The 19,363-nt window shown below is 31.0% G+C and overlaps 3 protein-coding genes across 4 annotated transcripts; 2 read left to right on the top strand and 1 right to left on the bottom strand.

The window, feature by feature from the left end:
* Nucleotides 1–739: 739 nt before the first annotated feature.
* On the bottom strand, nucleotides 740–1,897 carry LOC110650190 (uncharacterized). Its single transcript, XM_021805031.2, has 2 exons — nucleotides 1,732–1,897; nucleotides 740–1,172 (listed from the first exon to the last, which is right to left on the bottom strand). The coding sequence occupies exons 1-2, from the start codon at nucleotides 1,769–1,771 to the stop codon at nucleotides 946–948; spliced, it is 267 nt and encodes an 88-aa protein (XP_021660723.1). The 5' UTR covers nucleotides 1,772–1,897; the 3' UTR covers nucleotides 740–945.
* Nucleotides 1,898–6,640: 4,743 nt separating this feature from the next.
* On the top strand, nucleotides 6,641–10,134 carry LOC110650187 (IQ domain-containing protein IQM1-like). Of its 2 annotated transcripts, none has more exons than XM_021805028.2 (9): nucleotides 6,641–6,752; nucleotides 7,285–7,704; nucleotides 7,802–7,916; nucleotides 8,137–8,202; nucleotides 8,310–8,398; nucleotides 8,489–8,576; nucleotides 8,839–9,069; nucleotides 9,162–9,263; nucleotides 9,356–10,134. In XM_021805028.2, exons 2-9 carry the CDS (start codon nucleotides 7,301–7,303, stop codon nucleotides 9,818–9,820), a joined length of 1,560 nt encoding a protein of 519 aa, XP_021660720.2. In that variant the 5' UTR covers nucleotides 6,641–6,752; nucleotides 7,285–7,300; the 3' UTR covers nucleotides 9,821–10,134. The 2 variants fall into 2 exon arrangements, with proteins under 2 accessions (XP_021660720.2, XP_058005307.1); XM_058149324.1 differs by having other exon boundaries at nucleotides 9,162–9,275.
* A 609-nt stretch (nucleotides 10,135–10,743) lies between these two features.
* LOC110650185 (protein IQ-DOMAIN 6) lies at nucleotides 10,744–13,889 on the top strand. Its single transcript, XM_021805025.2, has 5 exons — nucleotides 10,744–10,983; nucleotides 11,063–11,311; nucleotides 12,237–12,461; nucleotides 12,578–12,691; nucleotides 12,840–13,889. The coding sequence occupies exons 1-5, from the start codon at nucleotides 10,918–10,920 to the stop codon at nucleotides 13,527–13,529; spliced, it is 1,344 nt and encodes a 447-aa protein (XP_021660717.2). The 5' UTR covers nucleotides 10,744–10,917; the 3' UTR covers nucleotides 13,530–13,889.
* Nucleotides 13,890–19,363: the final 5,474 nt, after the last annotated feature.

The raw sequence follows: 19,363 nt of genomic DNA, 5'->3' as shown, positions 1-19,363 counted from the left end.
TCAATAATCCAAAACAGAGATGTAATTCGATCTTTGTTCATGACATACAATTCCAGCGTTCTCATCAGCAAAGGTAAATCATAATGTAGGAGATACTGAAACCCCCCAGGACTAGATATCATTTCAATTTGATAGCTACTGCCACTTAATATTTTCTTTCTCCAGTTTTTCTGAACTGCAAACCATTTAATGTCTGCATCATCCAAACACACAAGTAATTGAAAAATGAACATGTTTTTTTCACTAATTTCCCATATTCAAAATCATATTGAACTAAGTGCGACAGAAATAATGATTCTTGCATCCAGCAACAGTAATAGGTGGCTTATTGAGCACAAAAGGAAAACATTAAATTCATAATAAGAATAGGGCAATCTCAAACAACTTACCATTTGGCTTGATTAAAGGTTTTCAACTTTTTTAGCAAAGTTATACAGGGTCAACCACAGCCTCATGGAGAGCACAATAGCACAATTGATCACTAAAGATAAACAGAAAAGTAATGTAGCCAACTATAGCCTGATTTGGTGTATTTGCAACCATGAGGACGCCAATGTTCATACAGTTTTCAAAATTTTAATGGAGTGTGAAATCCCATGATTACTCTTTGGGTGAAAAGCCTTAATCCAAAAGGCAAACTCTTTCTTGCAAAAATGCTATCTAGAATCAAATTGCAAGATAATGATTGTATATGTATGCTTTGAATTAAAATTAAAATTAAAAAATTATCAACCAAAAAAAAAGTGAAATAAGTTTTTCAATTTCAAAGCAAACTACGCAACAATGATACAAGATGTCATGTCCAAGTTCATCTAAATAACTAACTGCAGCAGACACACATATCAAAGCAATTGAAAATCATCAAGAATACATCAACAACTTCCACCATTGAATCCCACAAAAATCATATTTTCACAAACCTACTTCATTTCCTCTCTAGGAAGATTACTTGTGATTCTCATCCTTCTTAGAATGAATTGCTTCAACAAGGGCCTCAATCTCTTCCTTCACTCGTTCAAATACACCTGGTCCTCTGACTTCACCGGTAGGGGTATTCTCATCAATGTCATCACTTGTTCCATGCGTTTCTTTATGATGGCGTGGAATGTGAATTATTGACTCAATCTCTTCCTTGGCTCTTTCAAATATATTTGGAGATTTCACATCTTTTTCTTCAATATCAAAACCAAAGGAAAAAAAAAAAAACACTCAGGACTCAGTATTTCTGCTTCCAAAGTTCAATTTGAGGGATTGCTTACAAACTACTAGAGTGGATGTCACATCAAAAACATGGTTTTAAAATATCCTCATTTCTTCAGGGAAATAAAATGTAGCATCTTTAAACATAGAATATATCACTCATTCTGTACGACATTAAAGAAACTTCCATAGAGGGGCAAAAACCCAAATCAAATATCCACCTTGATGGGTGAAAAGGATTAAACCTTTTAGTTGTGTTGAATTTCAGTGCACATGTCAATGCTCGAGGAGAAGAAATCTCCCTCTCCAATTTTTTTTCTTTGTTGGATGCAGCAACAGTAAATGAATCGACCCAGATGAAGGATTATAGCAACTAAAGACAAGGTGTATGATCTATGCAAAGCTCATGAACAAATTAACGAAAGAGATTAAAAGCAAGAACTAAATAAAATAGCTATCTTCAAGAGAATCAACGCAATAGCAACAAATGAATCATTTATCGTTAACATGTTCATTGAAACATTTCGATACCTGATGGGGACCTTGTTGGGTCTGGTTTTGATTCTGCCATTGAAATCTGCCTGCTAAAAACCTCTACTTGTTTTTTCTCTGTATCGGATTCAGGATTTGATTAAGCTAATCCGCCAATCAGCATTCAGCAGCGCCTTTGTTGGAACAGGTTGATCCAGGCCTTTGATGCTCACATGCAAAAATGGACGGTTCAAATGCTATACACGTCATCATCAAATTACTGTTTTTAACACATCCAGTGGGCTAGTGGGATGTCATGTTCATGTCACGTGATGGTTATGGAAATGGGCCTCGGGCCCTCTCATGATTTTACAAAACTGGATTTGAAAATTTGGAAGTTTCGTGGGCTCTACAATTCCCTGCCCAGCATTAATTCGGAAAATAGGGTACATTTGATTATTATTTAAATTATAATTAAAAAATTATTTTAAAATATTTATTTACATTTTTTAATTTAAATCTAAATTAATATATTTCAATCATAAAAATTTCAACACAACAAAATAAAAATTTTGAATTACTTTTTTCAACATAATATAAAAGGAAGTTGTTCCAAACAAATAAAATTTTTCTAGCAGTGTGTTTCGATAGACTGAGAAAATATTTTATAAATTAAATAAAAAAAAGTAATGAAAGATAAGGTATCAAAATCTTTTCGACCCACTAATTTGATGAGTTAAAAAGTAAGAGTTTTGAAGGCTTTAAAACCTCGAAAAATTCTATCTTCTTTAAAAAATATTCCTAACAAATAGGCATCGTACTTTAGAAACTGATCTCTTCCATTCAAAAATGTCCACCCAAAGAAGCTGTAAAAGCAAGACTTTTAGAGATTATTAGATGCTTCTTATACGCATTTTAAAACATTATGCCTAATTTTAATTTAATAATATTAAAGTAATACAATATATAATATAGCCTAAAAAAATTCAAGAAAATACGATTAGTTTCAATATATAATGTGAGCAAAGTTAAGAAAGCATTCAGTTATCTTTAAATCTTTAATGCATGTATTGCATGGGTTTAAGACCTTTTATGTGTTCTTCTCCTTTATCATGAGATTGGTTTGGGAGGAACAAAGTCCAAATGTTTCATACATTTTCTTCAAAAAGGTCTCTCAGTTCATACATAGATATTGTTAATTAATTTATAGTCTCATGTTGTTCTCTATTTTATATGACATTAATTTCTATTTTTATTACGGCTAAATATTTTCCCATGTGGTATCACATGAGTAAAACCACGCCCAATTTCATTTATTTGATATCTTTTTTATTGATATCGTTGACATAAGAGATGTAGTTTGTAGTCTATCTCTTTATATATAAAAAAATTAAAAAAATCATCATATAATAATTCAAAAATTACAATAGAAAAGAAAAAGAAAAGTTTATGATGATTTTTCAGATATAGATTTAGTTCGTGGTTTTAATAATTAAATAGGTTAAAAAAAATTTTCTTAATGTGATTTGATATTAAATGATATTTATTTTAATTAAAATGAATATTAATTCTAATTGTATGAAGATTATTTGATAGACATGTCAGATTAATTCTTGATATATATAAGCTCATATTCTCTCTATTCATAAAGTTACACACATTTTCTTTTATAAAGTTAGAGATATTAGAGTCATCCTAAGAAAATATTCATTGCTAAAAATTTTGTATGTGAATAAAAAAAAATAAAGAGAGAGAAATTAATTTATTAAATTAAAAGATCTATCAATTATTATCATGGCTTAATTAAATTTTATATTATATACGCTTTCTAGATATGTGAAAATTTATTTATTCAAAATTTTGCATTTGCTTCTATATAATTTGAAACTGTGCTAGGGTATTTACGTATAAAATGTTGCCCCATATTATGGGTTATGGAGATGAGAGTCTTCACTCTTTTCTTTCCTTTCCTTTCCTTTTCTTTTCTTTTCTTTCCTTACTTTGAGAGGGACACCTCATTTTCAGTGACCATTGAATTCTACCTTAAAATTAGCTATTTGAATTCAAGGTTTAATGAAATTGGAATTCAAAGCATAACGTCTCACCCAATCTCAAGTTTCAATTAATTTTAAGGGTTAATTTTTTTTATATGAAAAAGGAAAAAAAAAAAGTTAATTGTAAATTGAATCGAACTGTCCAAGTTAAAATCGATTTTAATCAAATAAAATTTTAACCGAAACCATAATAGATAATGTGTAAACACAATGTTTGTTTGCATTACATTTACATAGTCGAAACTATTTTTTTGTATAAAAATATTAATTTAAATATCATTGAAAAAGATAATTTAAAAAAATTTATTTTGTTACTCTAGTATTTTTCTTTAATTAATATATTTAAAAAAATAATTTTTAATACTTTAATAATTTTTTAATCTGATAATTTCAGAGTAATGCCAAACTGTACTTAATGTTAACAGATTTTTTGGTTGATGAATTGCCACCGTCCAGGGAAACAAATATAAACACACGTACTCAAGCTATAGCAGTCAATTTTTCTTAAGTTATTATTTCAATTATCATTCAAATTAGTTTATTTGAATGCTTTTTTCCCTTTTTCTTTTCAAACATTATAAAGGTGGTTAATTAAATGCAATTATTTTAATGAAAGTATTTCAGGCTACCTGCTTTCATATGGGTGGGGTTTGGCTTTCCGGCCGCCGAACACTCCACAGAATAGGAGAATTTCATAATATATGAAATGTTTTTTTTTTATTTTTTATAATTAAATCTGATTAAAATTTGAATTTAAAATTTCACAGTCCTGAAAATCAAAACAGTGCTATTGAATTAAAACTCATGGATAATATTCTCTTATTAGTGACCTATTTTCCATCTTATATTAGCTAGTTATAATCAACCCACCAAATATAATCATGTACATAGGAAAAATATTTTCTTTATTATATATATATATATATACACACACACATGGGACTAGAGCGGGTCATGGCCCCCGACCCAACGCCTTGCTTCCACTCCTCTAATATTTTTTTTTTTTATAAATTTTTTAAAAATTATTTTCAAAATATAAATATTTATTTATTATATATTATGAATCTAATTTGTAAATATAAATTACAATAATGAATAAATATTTTTTATTCATATCTCATTCTCAATTTAAAATAAAATATTTAATTTTATTTAATTTTTCCTTTATTTTAAAATATGTTTTCTTAAATTTTTTTGATAAATTAATGAATAAAATATATTGAATTAATAATTTACTAAATTTATTATTATTGTTCAAATATAATAATTTAGAATGAAAATAATTTTACACAGTGACTTTCTTTGATATAAATAATTTATAAGAATTGAATTTTCTTAAAATTATATTTAGTTTCTATTTATTTTAATATAAAATTTTTCTAAATTAAAAAAATTAAATTCTTTCATCCTTAATATGAGAATATAAATATTTTTTTAATTACGAATAAATACAAATAATTAATAAATTATTATTATTATTATTATTATTTTTAATTCTATTCGCCCCGTCCAACATTATGGTAAGCTCTGCAACATAGAGACCCTTGAACACAACCGTCAACATAGAAATTGAACCCTGCATATATATATATATATATATATATATATAGTTGTATGAAAATAAATTCAAAGACAGAGAATTGAAGTATATAAGTTTCAGTAAAACACGTCAAACGACAGAAAATTTAGCATATTAAAACCCAGAAGAATTTGGTCTTTGTTAGTATTAATTAATGAATTAATTATTCCACGTGGCACGTCAAGCATGCATGCATTAATGTGACTAGAAATTAATATACAATTAATAATGTAGGGAATTACTACTACTACGTATAAGCTGATGCTATGAAGTAATTGACGCTGCCAAACTTTCTTTTGGTTTTGAGGGAGACTTGTTTTTTAGGTTTGATCAACCCTAACACGTTGTAGACTTGTGGGTTAAGGTATTGTAAACAGGTTGATGGGGAACGTTCATATTATTTATTTATTTTTATTTTATAAATTTGAATTGAGTCATTTTAAATTAAAAATTTTGATTAAATTTACACATTATTAGTCATTTCAGATAAAACAAAATATATATTTTTAAAAAAATTAAATTTATTTATTTTTTAAAATTAAAATATTTTATTGGTTATATTAAATCTTAAAAATTTAATTTTTTTTATTGAATTATGTAAAATATCATATTAATTTTATAAGTCATCAATTTGATGCCTCGAATTGGATCAACAAATTCATATTTGGATGTAAGAATCTTGACGATAATATATATAAAAGATGGTTTTTTTTTTTAACTCACACCATAAAAATAAAAATTCACACCATATTAATGAACTGGCAGAATTGAATTTAAAACTCGATACCCTTTAGATTTGATTGGGATTATTTGATGCTACAAATTTTTTTTTATACTAATAAATACTAATTAATTAATTAATTAATTATTTTCATTAAACTTTAGAATTTAAGCGTTTTCTTTAGTTTCTTGTAATTTTTCTGGGAAGCTTCTTGGTTGACACAGACTCTCTCTCTAAGTGGGGTAAACATGCAACAAAATCTTCAGCTACGTTATTTTCCCTGGTTTTGACTAATTCTTTGTTTTTTCTTCTGTTTACAAGAGAAGTGGAGAGGAAGCTATGCACTTGCTTTACTACTTTTCTAATTAATGTTTGTCAGATTTAATTAGCTTCCAAAGGCAGAACACAAAAAGAATAATTAATCAGTCCTAATCAAAACTTTGAACTCTTCAAGTTCAAACTCCTCTCCCTCGTGCTTCTATGATTTTGAAGTCTCTCTTGCCTACAAGATTTCCATCATGTATTTTCTTCTTCTTTTCCATTTTCTTTTACAGTCTTTGTCCAATACGTGTTTGAAGGTGACCCCATCCCTTTTTCACTACCTGCATATATAAATGAGGGAAGAGGCCCCATTGAGAAGTTGCCAATTACTCTTTCTTTTATTGCACTAGTTATAATCAAAAGCTTTCTGGTTTGTGGAAAGAGAGACTGGATATTCTGGGCACAGGTATGTATATGCATTTATCTTTCTCACTTTCTTTTTAATTATTCTCGTGCATGCATGATAAGAACTGTGATATAAGTTGTTTATCGTTATATATGCTCAGAATTGATCATTTCTGTTCTAGCTATATCAAACTGCTTTATATATGTATATTAAATGTGATGAAGGGTTTGTTTTGAAATTTCAATTCAACATGCAATTCTGAATTTCATTATGGGTTTTCAGAAAAATGAAATGTTAATGTTGTTTAGGTGTAGAATTTAATCAGTTCTGGTCAAATTCAAAATGCTGACTATATGACGTATGGAGAGGGCTTCGACGGTAGAATTCAATTAGTCATCGATTAAGAAGTTGATGAGTAATCCCAACACAACTGTTCTGTTTTGGTTACGGTTGATTAGTCTAATATAAGTTTGAAAATATATAATTCAAAATTTTTTTTAAGAGGAACCAAATTAACATTCATGCATGCTTGTGTTGCATTATATATGTCATCTTCAAAGAACAGAAATTCTTATTCCTTCTCATTCAGCAGGTAACGAATTGAAGAAATGTTTGCAGTCAGATCAGCTGATTTCAAATCAAAAGATGGAGAAACGTTGAGAGCTATAAGCTTCAAGAAAAGGGATTTGAACAATGTTGATGAATCTGATGGCCACATTAGTGATCTGCTCATCCAAAAATCTATGTGCTTCAAGAAAATAAAGCCAACTGCGAAGCATGTCCAAACAGAATTTTCAATATTCAAGAACCTAAATCTTGATATAAAACGCAAGAACTATGATTTGGTCAATAAAGTGGATTCCGCGGTTTCTTCAGCAGAACCTGCGTACACGCCATCTCCAAGGCCAGCCACCGAGCTTGATGCAGCTGCAACTAAGTTGCAGAAAGCTTACAAGAGTTACCGGACTCGCAGAAACCTCGCAGACTGTGCTGTGGTTGTGGAAGAGCTATGGTTTGTTCTATTAATAATTAGCAAACGCATCATTTGGTTTCCTATACTATTTGTATCTTCAAATTCTCTCATCGATTCTGTGATTTTTCTACTATAGGTGGAAAGCATTGGATTTTGCCACCTTGCGGCGGAGTTCTATATCTTTCTTTGATTCTGATAGATCAGAAACTGCTGTTTCTCGATGGGCACGAGCTAGGACCAGGGTAGCTAAGGTACTTCATTATATTAGCTTTCTTTTTATTGCAAAATTTACATGTTACACATGATATATAGTTCGTTATTGTCATTACGCGTCTATTATTAAAGAAGAGAAGTTCGCACAATGTACACGTTCTCTGATAAAATTTAGACCATATTCCTTAAATAAAAGTATTATTACATTGATTAGTATGTCAGACGTTGATAACCATGCATATTGTTCTCTTGGTGCAGTTTGCGAAGGGCTTGTCCAAAGATGAGAAGGCTCAGCAGTTAGCTTTAAGACATTGGCTTGAAGCTGTAAGTCCACTTGGAAAATTTATTTGTGTATTAATTTAATGGGAAATTCCTCTAACTTAAGACACAGTGGAATACACATGTTTTGAATCTTCTTGTTGTTTGAACAGATTGATCCAAGACATCGATATGGCCACAATCTGCATTTGTACTATAATGTGTGGTTTTCTAGTGAGAGTTCACAACCATTCTTCTACTGGTAATCAAGAAAAAGTCACAAGTGGATTTATTTATTTATTTAATTTCCTTCTCTAATTAATTTCTTGGCAACTTCTTTGTGGAAATGAAGGCTGGACGTGGGAGATGGGAAAGAAGTAAATCTTGAGACATGTCCAAGAAATGAACTACAACGTCAATGCATCAAATATCTTGGTCCAGTAAGCATATTAATTTAATTTATTAATCAAATTTATATTTCTTGTCGTAAAAATTTAATAGCCTATTGAAAGCGACAACTATCTATACGCGTTTTTATTTTTCTAATTTTCATATATGGACTCCTTCACGTATCTCTTGGTCCACTTTTCTTATCATACTTGTTCACATGGTCATGAGCATGAGGTAGTACTGTAGTAGTGGTAGTAGTATATCATTCACTCCTCTTATTATAACAAATTAACAAAAACACACGTTTTGCAGAAAGAAAGGGAGGCATATGAAGTGATAGTGGTGGATGGGAAGCTAGTTTACAGACAAAGTGGAAAGCCTGTGGAAACTGTGGAGGGAACTAAGTGGATTTTTGTTCTAAGTGCATCAAGGGTCATGTATGTAGGAAAGAAGGAGAAAGGACAGTTTCAGCACTCTAGTTTTCTAGCTGGTGGTGCTGCCATTGCAGCTGGGAGATTGGTCGCACATGATGGGGTTCTTGAGGTATATAATAATACAGACATTTTTGGATGTAAGTTTACTAGAAAAGCCAATTAAAATTCCCCTTTTACTTAATCTTTTCTTGTCTCCTTCAGGCTGTATGGTCATACAGTGGTCATTATCGCCCGTCAGAAGAGAATTTCTTGGAGTTCATTGGCTTCTTGGAGGAGCAAAATGTAGACTTGACAGATGTCAAAGTATATATATATGTAGACCCGAAGCATCTTATATATAACTAATTTAAAAACTTTCTACGTCTCCACTAAGCTCTTGATGTTTTTCTATGCAGAAATGTCCCATGGACGATGACATCCCACCAACCAAAGATGGAGATGAAAAGCACAAATTAGAGAGCATGAAAGGTGCCCAGAATATTGAACATGTGGGTGCAAATTCCAATTGTAATAAGGAAGCAAATGTGGACATAAAAGAAAGTAATGAAGATAATATGGACAGTCCCATGGCTAATAATCCAAGTGCAGTTTTTGATCTGCACAAGCCATTGTCATGCAATTGGAGCACTGGTGCTGGACCTCGCATTGGCTGTGTTAGAGAATATCCTGCACAGTTACAATTAAAGGCACTTGAACATGTGAATCTATCACCAAGGCCAAGGGTTGTGGCTGGATCTTTTCCTACCTGTGGTCCAATCCCTTCACCAAGACCTAGCCAAAAAATTCACCTATCCCCAGGGCTTGCATATTTGGGGCTTCCAAGTCCAAGAGTACGAGCTCCTCCTCCTGTTACTAAGTAGACATTCACAAATATAGGAAAGTTTTTCTAGGTTCAAGACTATGTGGCAGGCCTTTTGCCCTTAGTATGGGCCTCTATTTCAAAGCAGGCAACTTACAAGTGATAGGATAATAATTGGACTAACCCCAACACTAAGCTTAATTTTCCCTTTTTTTGTGACCTTCATCATATGGGTCATTTATTTATTTGTTTATTTTTCTTTTTCCATACATGGGGTTGGATCGCTCTTGTACAATTTTTCTTTTCTAGTGTCACCAAAAACTTAAGTCTAATAAAATTTGTAATTTCAATTTATAAATTAGAAGATTCATTCAAAAGTCCAAATGGGCTTTACAATTTCTTGGGGAGCCCATAGTGGGGTGCATTTTCTTTCAAATTTCTGTATACTGCTATATATATATATATATATATATATATATATATATATATATATATATATATAAAAGAAGCTATGACTTATTTCCTTATAAATTACTCTTCATAAATCTATTTTAATGAATTCAGCCATTGAGTTAATAGTTACTCATGCTGTATAGATGTGGAGGGTAACACTTATCTATATTTATTTCTATTTGTTTGAAGACATATTAATCTAATGACTGAAAATATATTATTCATTTTAAATTTAAATTTTTACTCTCTCAATTCTCTTATTAAAAAAAATTTTTTTCTTTTTAAATATGAAAATTTTGAAAAAAATAATTAAATTAAAATTTATAAAATTGTATACTTTAAATAAGGGGTTAATGATAATTTTTCTCAAATTGATAATGACATTTGAAATAACTTAACTTCGTAAGTTTAAAATTTAAATTAAATAATTCCAATTATTATCACAATCTTCTCTTAGCTTTGTAACCAGAAGCGGCAAAAAGTCCACATATCCGTTACAAAATTTTCCTCCTTTCATTCAAAACTTCAAATTTCAAACGGCTCTCTTCCCTGATAACAATCCACAACAGCAGCTCAAACCCCAAACTCTCAAATCTATCACTCTCTCTCTCTCTCTAGCTTCTATTGCCAATTTCTGTTTCCGAAAACCAGTTATCTGAAATCATTTCCGCTTTCAAGAATCGACGAGTGATCTATTTCGCCTAAATGGGCACTTCAGGGAAATGGCTCAAGTCTCTAATCACTCTCAAAAAGCTCCCATCGACAGACCTCGTAATCTTCCCTTCACCAAATCATTTATGTTTGTTTTTCTGTGTGCATATGTTTCATTTCTCTGTTTTTCTCTTCACAGGGAAAACAGAGCGACAGTAAGGGTAAGAAGAAATGGAGGTTATGGAGGAGCTCATCGGAGGGGTTCTTACCACCATTATCGAAGGGATTGAAAAGGGATCATGTATCATCGGCGGAGTCTTCCCTTGTCCTTGATCATGCGTTCGCAGCTGCCATGGCTACTGTTGTCAGAGCTCCGCCGAGGGATTTCATGGTCGTCAAGCAAGAATGGGCCGCGATCCGGATCCAAACAGCTTTTCGAGGCTTGTTGGTAAATTGGGTTTCTTTTATGTAGCCATTCCTTATTATCTTTAACTATGATGTTCATGAATTGGTTTTTTTGTTGGTATTTTCAGGTTTTAAGCTTAGGGTTATTTTACAGTTTTAGGGTTTGTAGGTGTTCTATTTGTAAGTTTGTGCCCCAAGAAACTCCAAAATTAGCATTCCAGCATCAGTTTTCAATTCTCTGAGCTAATTTTGGGTGGTCCGTGTGTGCAGTTGAGCTTATTTGCTCTCTAGAATCGCCTAATTTTTGGTCATTACAGGAACCATTCAATAGTTTAAAGCAGGCTATAGATTGCTGACTTTCAAATTAGGGGTCTTTTGACTAGGCTCTAGTTATTCTTAAGAACTGACAATTAAAAGAACAAGAAGATGAAAATTTAAAAATTAATAAGACACTGGACTGTAATAGATGATTATTTTTAAAAAATGCAAAGTGCATTATTGTTTTGTTGCTTAGGTAAACTAATAAAGATGAAAGAACATTTAATCGTGGGTTCTTAAAAATTTCGTTACCTGTAATTTACACTTAAAATATGTAATCTGTTTTGCTAGGTTGAGCGTGAACCCATTTTTTTTTCTTTAAAAAATAGAGTGAATAGAGAATTCTGTTTTTCAAATTCATTTCCTCTACTTTCCAAGGGAAGAATCACTTCTAAATTGTTTCTTTTCCAAATAATCTCATAATTTGCTTGATGAATCATCATTAGCAATCCTCATTCTCATGGATTAGGATGCTAGGTTATAAAACTAGTACACCCTCAGAATCATATGATAGTTGTAAAGTATTTGTTCAATTTGATGTTTTCTTTGTAATTTGATTGGTTATATGAAACAATGGGGCTGTGATTCAGAATTTCTTTTCTTTCTAGTGACATTTTCTTTTGTTTGTGGGGATTTATGGATAATTGCAGGCAAGACGGGCTTTGAGGGCCTTGAAAGCAGTGGTGAGGATCCAAGCTATATTTCGTGGTCGGCAAGTCCGAAAGCAGGCTGCTGTGACACTGAGGTGCATGCAAGCTCTTGTCAGGGTTCAGGCTCGAGTGAGAGCACAGGGTGCAAGAACGTCTTCAGAAGGCCAAGCTTTGCAGAATTTATTGGATGAATACCACATGGTTGATCCCACCAAGCAGGCTGAGGTAGTATAATCTGAAATTCCAAAATTTATTCCATTTTTCATTATCAGAATGCTTTATGTACAACATTGAGAAGGTGATGTGGGGGTCTGAAAAATGCTGTCTTTCAAAATTGTCAGCGAGGATGGTGCGATCGTCTGGGTACTGTGGATGAAGTTAGAGCAAAGTTACAAATGAAGAAAGAAGGAGCCATCAAGAGGGAAAGAGCAATTGCATACTCCCTCTCCCAACAGGTAATGAAGTTTACAAGGCTCACTAGGCTGTTAAGAGTGGAAGATATAAACTAGATAAATTTGCATAATAAAGAAAGATAATGGTTAGGATACAAGAGGTTTTGTTGTTTTTGAGTTTCAAAATGCACTTTTTTTTTCTTGCTTTCAGCAATCAAGATCATGTGCAAGCCCAGCTAGAAAAACAAACAAGTCGGCATCAGCTATCAGGAATCAAAAGCTGGATAACAACAGCCCTGGATGGAGCTGGCTAGAACGGTGGATGGCAGCCAAGCCATGGGAAAACCGATTGATGGAAGAAATTCATACCGACTCATCAGAGACTCCATTTTCCAGGAAAAGTGAAGATAACATTGCCAATATCTATTCATATCCGTTGATACATAACTCCGTAAAGGTGAGAAAAAACAATATGTCAACAAGAATTCTTGCTAAACCTTCTGTGGTCAGTCAGCAGATTACCCGCTCATCTTCTGCCCCAAGTTCTGAATCCCTCAATGATGAGAGCTCGGAGTCAACTTCGTCCACAAGTGTTTCTCCAATTCCATTGTCTAGCAACACAATCTTGGTGGACAAAGTAGAGGAGAATTACAACCGGAATCCAAGTTACATGAATCTCACAGAGTCAACTAAGGCCAAGCAAAAAGGATGCGAGCATTATTCTTCTCAAGATATGCCAAGGCAGACGATGGAGAATCAGTTTTATATGTTGTCAATGCCACTTTCCAATGGAGATGCCAAGAGCAGTGCTGGTTCCAATCCTTCATTTAAACCGAGCAGGGATCTTTACCCACCAATACCTTTGGGTATACATGATGAGCTGAGAAATCGACGACACTAAGTCAGCATACTTCATTGAGAGTTCAACTGCTTGTTGCCCTTAACAATTCTGAAGCCATTCAAGTGATTTGATGCCGATGATGAACTGAAAGAAGTATCAAAACTAGTTGAGATATATATACATACTTGTAGTTGGAATGATTGTGATTGTAGAATAGAAACCAGCTAATTAATTTGCACTGTGTTGCGTTGTGTCTACCAACTTCATCTCATGGAACCAAAATGTTCTGAAAAAGCTAGTAAACTAAGATATGGATTTTTGAGTACTCAAAAGTCATAGTGAGCGTGTTTCACTGATTTCGTGTTTGTAATTGTAATGATTCAATCAAGGTTTAAGAGTGATCATTGTTTTCTGTAATAATGCATATCGTGCACAAAAAGGATTTCCTTATTTCATGAATACTATCTGTAGGATAGTTACATTATCACAGGAATGGAAACTCATTATAGCAGCAAGGTTTATGTGATATTAAATCATTCTCTATTTTTTTAGGTACATGGATGATATGAAATCTTGATTCTTTTTCAATTCCAGAAAGAAACTTGGCATTAGTATTAATTCAAAGTGTACTGTCATAATTCCTGCATTTTTACTACACAAGTGTTTTTCCGTGAGATTATTGAGTGATAGAAGTCAGCAATAAGAATCAGCTTCTCCACAGGAGGGGTTAAATCAATATGATTGGCTTGCTGTGTGAGATATATGAGGTGATGGAGATTTTGTGTGTAACTTAATTTCCTTAAATGTGATGCTATTTGTCAGATTTCTGTATGCATTCCCAAGCCATACCTTTCAGGGAAGCATTTCTTTCTCTCATCTGAAGTGATCGATCGAGCCTTTAGCAAAAATGATGAAGATCCTTGTCAAGGACCCCAGCTGCTTACTGCTCACATAAAACACATACTAATAATTTGTGGCAGGGTCTATCTCTTCTACTAATTGCCAGAAACTGCTCGAATATTAACTCAATAATCTTTCAATTAGTTATCTACCAACATTGTTATGATCAACAAGGATGTTGATTCTTCAAACATGGGGTATTGTTACAAATCCCACATTGCCAAAAGACAACTTTGGTAAGAGCTTATTAAGCTCTGGACAAGAAAAGTTAGTTTTCATGAATGAGTTCTATCTAAATGGCTTGTCCAACCTCAACATTCTCCTAAGTTCATTAATTATCATGATATATGGTGAATAGAAAATTTGAATCCAATTTCTTAAAAGGAGTAAATAGATGTCAAGAATTATGAAGTAGACATTGAACCATACTGAATTATTATTTGAATCATGCGATTAGCAATGATTAAGTTTTTCATGCGAGTAATTGATAACTCAACTTAAAGCATCAAGAATGATTATGCTGAAAATAATATGAATAAAGATGATGATTTTATATAAATGATGAATAAACTGGTACAATATTTGATTAATATTTATGGTCCCGGCATGCATGGGAAAGGACCACAAAATATCACTATCAAACCCTGCCGGACGTAATGTGAATAGCTTAATCATGATATATCTTTCAAGCAAGAAGAAGAAGAAAAGGGAAGAAAAAAGAAAGAAAAATTTCACAGTTTGAAGCATACCAGACCAATGAATAGTTAATGGGTCAATTTCAAAACTGAAAAAACATATTTTGAGAAGTTTATAGACAGTATCTTCAATCCGTTAAAGTCTGACTTCTCTCTACTAGCATCAACGTACGTCCTCATGATATGGATGAACCAAAGCTTTCCCACGTGGGAGTGAGCACAAACAATGGCAAGAAATCAGGATGCTACCAAAAGTTGTAATATTTTCTTGGATCCCAATTTGATGGGGATCTTGAAGTGAAAGGAAGAAAAGGGTATGCCAAGCTTTCTTTAAATTTGAGTAAATTAGTACACACTTTTCTTCGTGGGGGTTGCCATGAAGAGAAGGAAGGAGGCTAGGTGGATCAAATTTTTTTTCTTTTCTTTTCTTCATTACTCATCTTTCTTTTGTTTCATTACCCTTTATGGCTTTAAAAGTTTTCATCTCCTCCTTTATATAATTTCTTCTCTAGAATTGAGTGCTAGCTAGTAAGATGAATATATAGGTTTCACTCACTTTCAAAATTTCGAACTATTTGATATTCCTATAAGATAAAAAGCTTCCTTGAATTAAATTATCGATGTAATGATGAAAATGTAACCCTTCCCTTCAATTCGTATGATGTCTCGTGAAGGATATGGCTGCTGGCCATGTCTTTAGTGTTTGATAGAGTAGTTCATTTTTTCCCACATTTCAAATGTTGTTGCCTGCATCATGTTTGCATTCTACTTGTCAAAAAGAATCGAAAGTTTGAAATTTTATGTTGCTGGTGTTGTTTTTTCTTGGTTAGGAAGGGTATCCTATCCCAAGTTCACAAGAAATTTACAGTGAGATTTATTTATCATTTACTTACGAGAAATTCTAACAGTAATTAATAAAATTCAAATTCGTGATGAGTTATTTGTCTAATAGGTGTTGTTATCTATCTAATAGGTGCTTATATATATAAATTTAATGTGAACCTAAAAAAATTGTTATATATGTAAATTTGGAGATTAATTTAGCTATGATTAATTATAAATTAAAGCAAAAAATTTTGAAAAGGGTAGTTAATTAAAGAATCAAAAGAACGTAAAAACCAAGAGAAAACTAGATATATAGAGAGGTAAGTGTATATTTTGGAGATTTTGTTTTCCCCAATTATTAAAATTATCAATTAAACCTTATAGCAAATATTTTTACAAGGGTCAATTAAATGTACTTTAGAAATTTCATAAATTTTTGACATGCCAAATCATAATTAACTATCAATATGGACTTAACTATGGTAATTATATTATAAGAAATAGAGGGAAATGTAATAATAATAATAATAATAATAATAATAATAATAATAATAATAATAATAATAATGTCATTTTTTAAAATTATTCCTAAACTTCAAGAGTCCAGATAATTTAGCCTAAACCAGGAGGAACATATTTGTATTTTTTTTAAGGATTCTATTTTTTGTTAGAGTAGATAAAAAGAAGAAACTGACTGAATGATTTATATTATTAAGTTTTTTAACGTGCTTAATCAATGAGATGAGAAATTTGGAGAGGACTAAATCTATACTCCAATCAATAGGAGCCATTGAGAAGGGAAGTAAAGTTGTTGTGCAAGTTCAAAATCATCCTTTAATGAAGAGAGATGATGCAGAGAATATATAGAAGTTAATGTTCTTACTAATTACTAATTCATCTTTGATTAGGTCTGAAATTAATGCTTATTTTGATCAAATCAATAAGAAAAAAAAATCAATCCAACATAAATCTTTAATGAGTGCAATTATAACTAAAATCTAAAATTAATTTAAAAAATTTAAATTTTACCCACTAAACTCATAATTATGATAATCAAATATCCTAAACTTTGAATTTTATTACTTAAAGCCATCAAAATTCATCTACGTATATTTTGAATGAGATAATTTTATTCTTTTCATTGACTTAGTCATAATTTTTGAAACAATTAAATAACTTAATTACTAAAATATAAAATATCTTTGGAGCGTTTAATTATTATAATTGTAAGTTTAGTAAATACAATTTAAATTTTTTTAAATTAATTTTAAATTTTAACAATAATTATATTTATTTTTTAAAGTTTGGATTTATAATTTAAAATCATCATAAGAACAATAGTGAAAAAGAAAGGAAAGAAAAAATATAAAAAGATTCCCTCACCATAATTTGACTGAAAAGGACCCATACCAAAACCAATCTCAAGGGAGAAGAGAGGACAAAGAATTACATAGACATAGTTTGATGTACTTGTTATGAATCCTGAATACGTAGGGAAAAAACAAAAATCAGCCATAGCTATTGTCCTACCATGGCTCATCAAATAAAGCAAAACCCTCTGCTCCTATTAATTGTTGCATGTGCTACCAATAAATAAATCAAGAATCTTATTGTTTTCTCCCTTTTTCTTCCATCACAAGCATTCCACGCTCTCACTTTTTCTTTCATAAGCAAGAATCAAAATCTATATATTGTACTACCTTATATCATATTCTTCATGCCATTGCTTTGTGATAATAATAATAATAATAATAATAATAATAATAATAATAATAATAATATTGCTCCTGTTTCACCACCAGAAACTTTACAAACCTTAATTTTCTTCTCTATATATATATTAATTACATTCTTTTTTTAATAATTTAATTCATTTCATTTTCATAATTCTAACTAATTCAGTAATATTAGAGTTTACTCGTTTTGTAAGTTTTTAAATTTAAGTCTCGATTAAAGAATGGAGCCTAGATATTTGTTGGATTGAATTGATGAGCTTCAAGTTTCAATCCCCAAATAATCAAAAGTATATAGTGATGAAATGCAAATAATTAGTGTTAAAATCAAGAGGATTAGAATCAAAAGGTACAATTAATCATTGCACTAAAGCTATATATATATTCTCCTTGAGCAAATCCCACCTAGAATAAACGAAAAGCAAAAACGATTAAAAAAAATTCTCCAACTTTATTGACAATGAATCGCTAAACAGAACAAAAAGAGCATAATTTTTAACTAATTACTTTGGGTGATTAATTAGCAATGCATGCATATGCAATCCTCGATTCTGCAGAAAGGTTAATTATATAGTGATAAGATTCTTTCAGGTTAATTTGTATGGCTCCCTTCGTACACTTTAATTAATTTCTTTGTCCATTCCTTATTGAGAAACATGTTTAGCACAACCCTTAATTAATTGTTAGCTCTGCTGTATCTTTCATTTTTAGTTTGAATCATTGTAATGAACCACCCTCTAATGTTGACACCTCAGCTTTTCATCATAGTAAATTCTATTTATAAAAACCGAGAAAATCTTGTATAAATCTAACTTATCATAAATTCAAGATATAAATATATGAATTCTACCTATATTATATATAAATCCCACTATATATATTTTGTCTTGAGTTGACAATGAATTGGTTTTAAGCAAGAATTTCCCAAAATAAATAAATAAATACTACAAAATAATTCATTGTATATGTTATATGTGTACGCAGCTCATTATCGTCTCAACTATTAAATTTATCATATTTTTTAAAAAAATTATAAAATTTTAAATTAGAATCTTAAACAGAATTAAAAGAAAAAAAAATTTATCCAATTCATCAAAATCAATAATTGAGATTTTACTCTTTTAATGTGATAGGGTATGAAATTAACATGAACATGCCATTGCTATTGATATGTAGAATAGGTAATTAAAAGGTGTGCTTAAAGTAGCCAATGGAATTAGCAAATGCCAAGAAGCTTGATAGATTCATACTACTGTCTTTATCCAGTAGCTGCACAAGCAGATGGAGAAAAACTGAAGTTAGTCCAAAATAGGTTGGTTAGAACAAGTTATATCATTTTCATCTACATTTAGACACCAAATTTGAAAAGAAAAGAAAAAAAAAAGGAAAGAAACAATTTTGGAATATTAATCTATTTGGGTATTCTTCACTTACGAAAACTTAAAATTATTGAGAAATCTAAAATTAAAGATTGCAGAGGGTATTCTTCTTTCCAAACTCTTCAAAAATTAATTTTCAATATTACTATTTTGGTTTCTAAATTTACCTAGTTAAAGAATGGCTAGGAAATTCAATATGGAGGGATTCATATTTGATTGGAAAATAGGCATGAACTTGCCAACTAAGATATCTAAGTAATCAATAATCACCTTCCAGTTAAAAAAGGATAAAAGAAAATATGTTGTATGGATTTCTCTTACTTAAACTCAATTCATTATAAGCTTAAAATATAAAATGTATA

This window comes from Hevea brasiliensis, chromosome 6 (assembly GCF_030052815.1).
Source record: "Hevea brasiliensis isolate MT/VB/25A 57/8 chromosome 6, ASM3005281v1, whole genome shotgun sequence".
Lineage (NCBI taxonomy): Eukaryota > Viridiplantae > Streptophyta > Magnoliopsida > Malpighiales > Euphorbiaceae > Hevea > Hevea brasiliensis.
The sequence above is the reverse complement of the archived record's forward strand: the minus strand, read 5'-3'. Positions and strand labels throughout refer to the sequence as shown.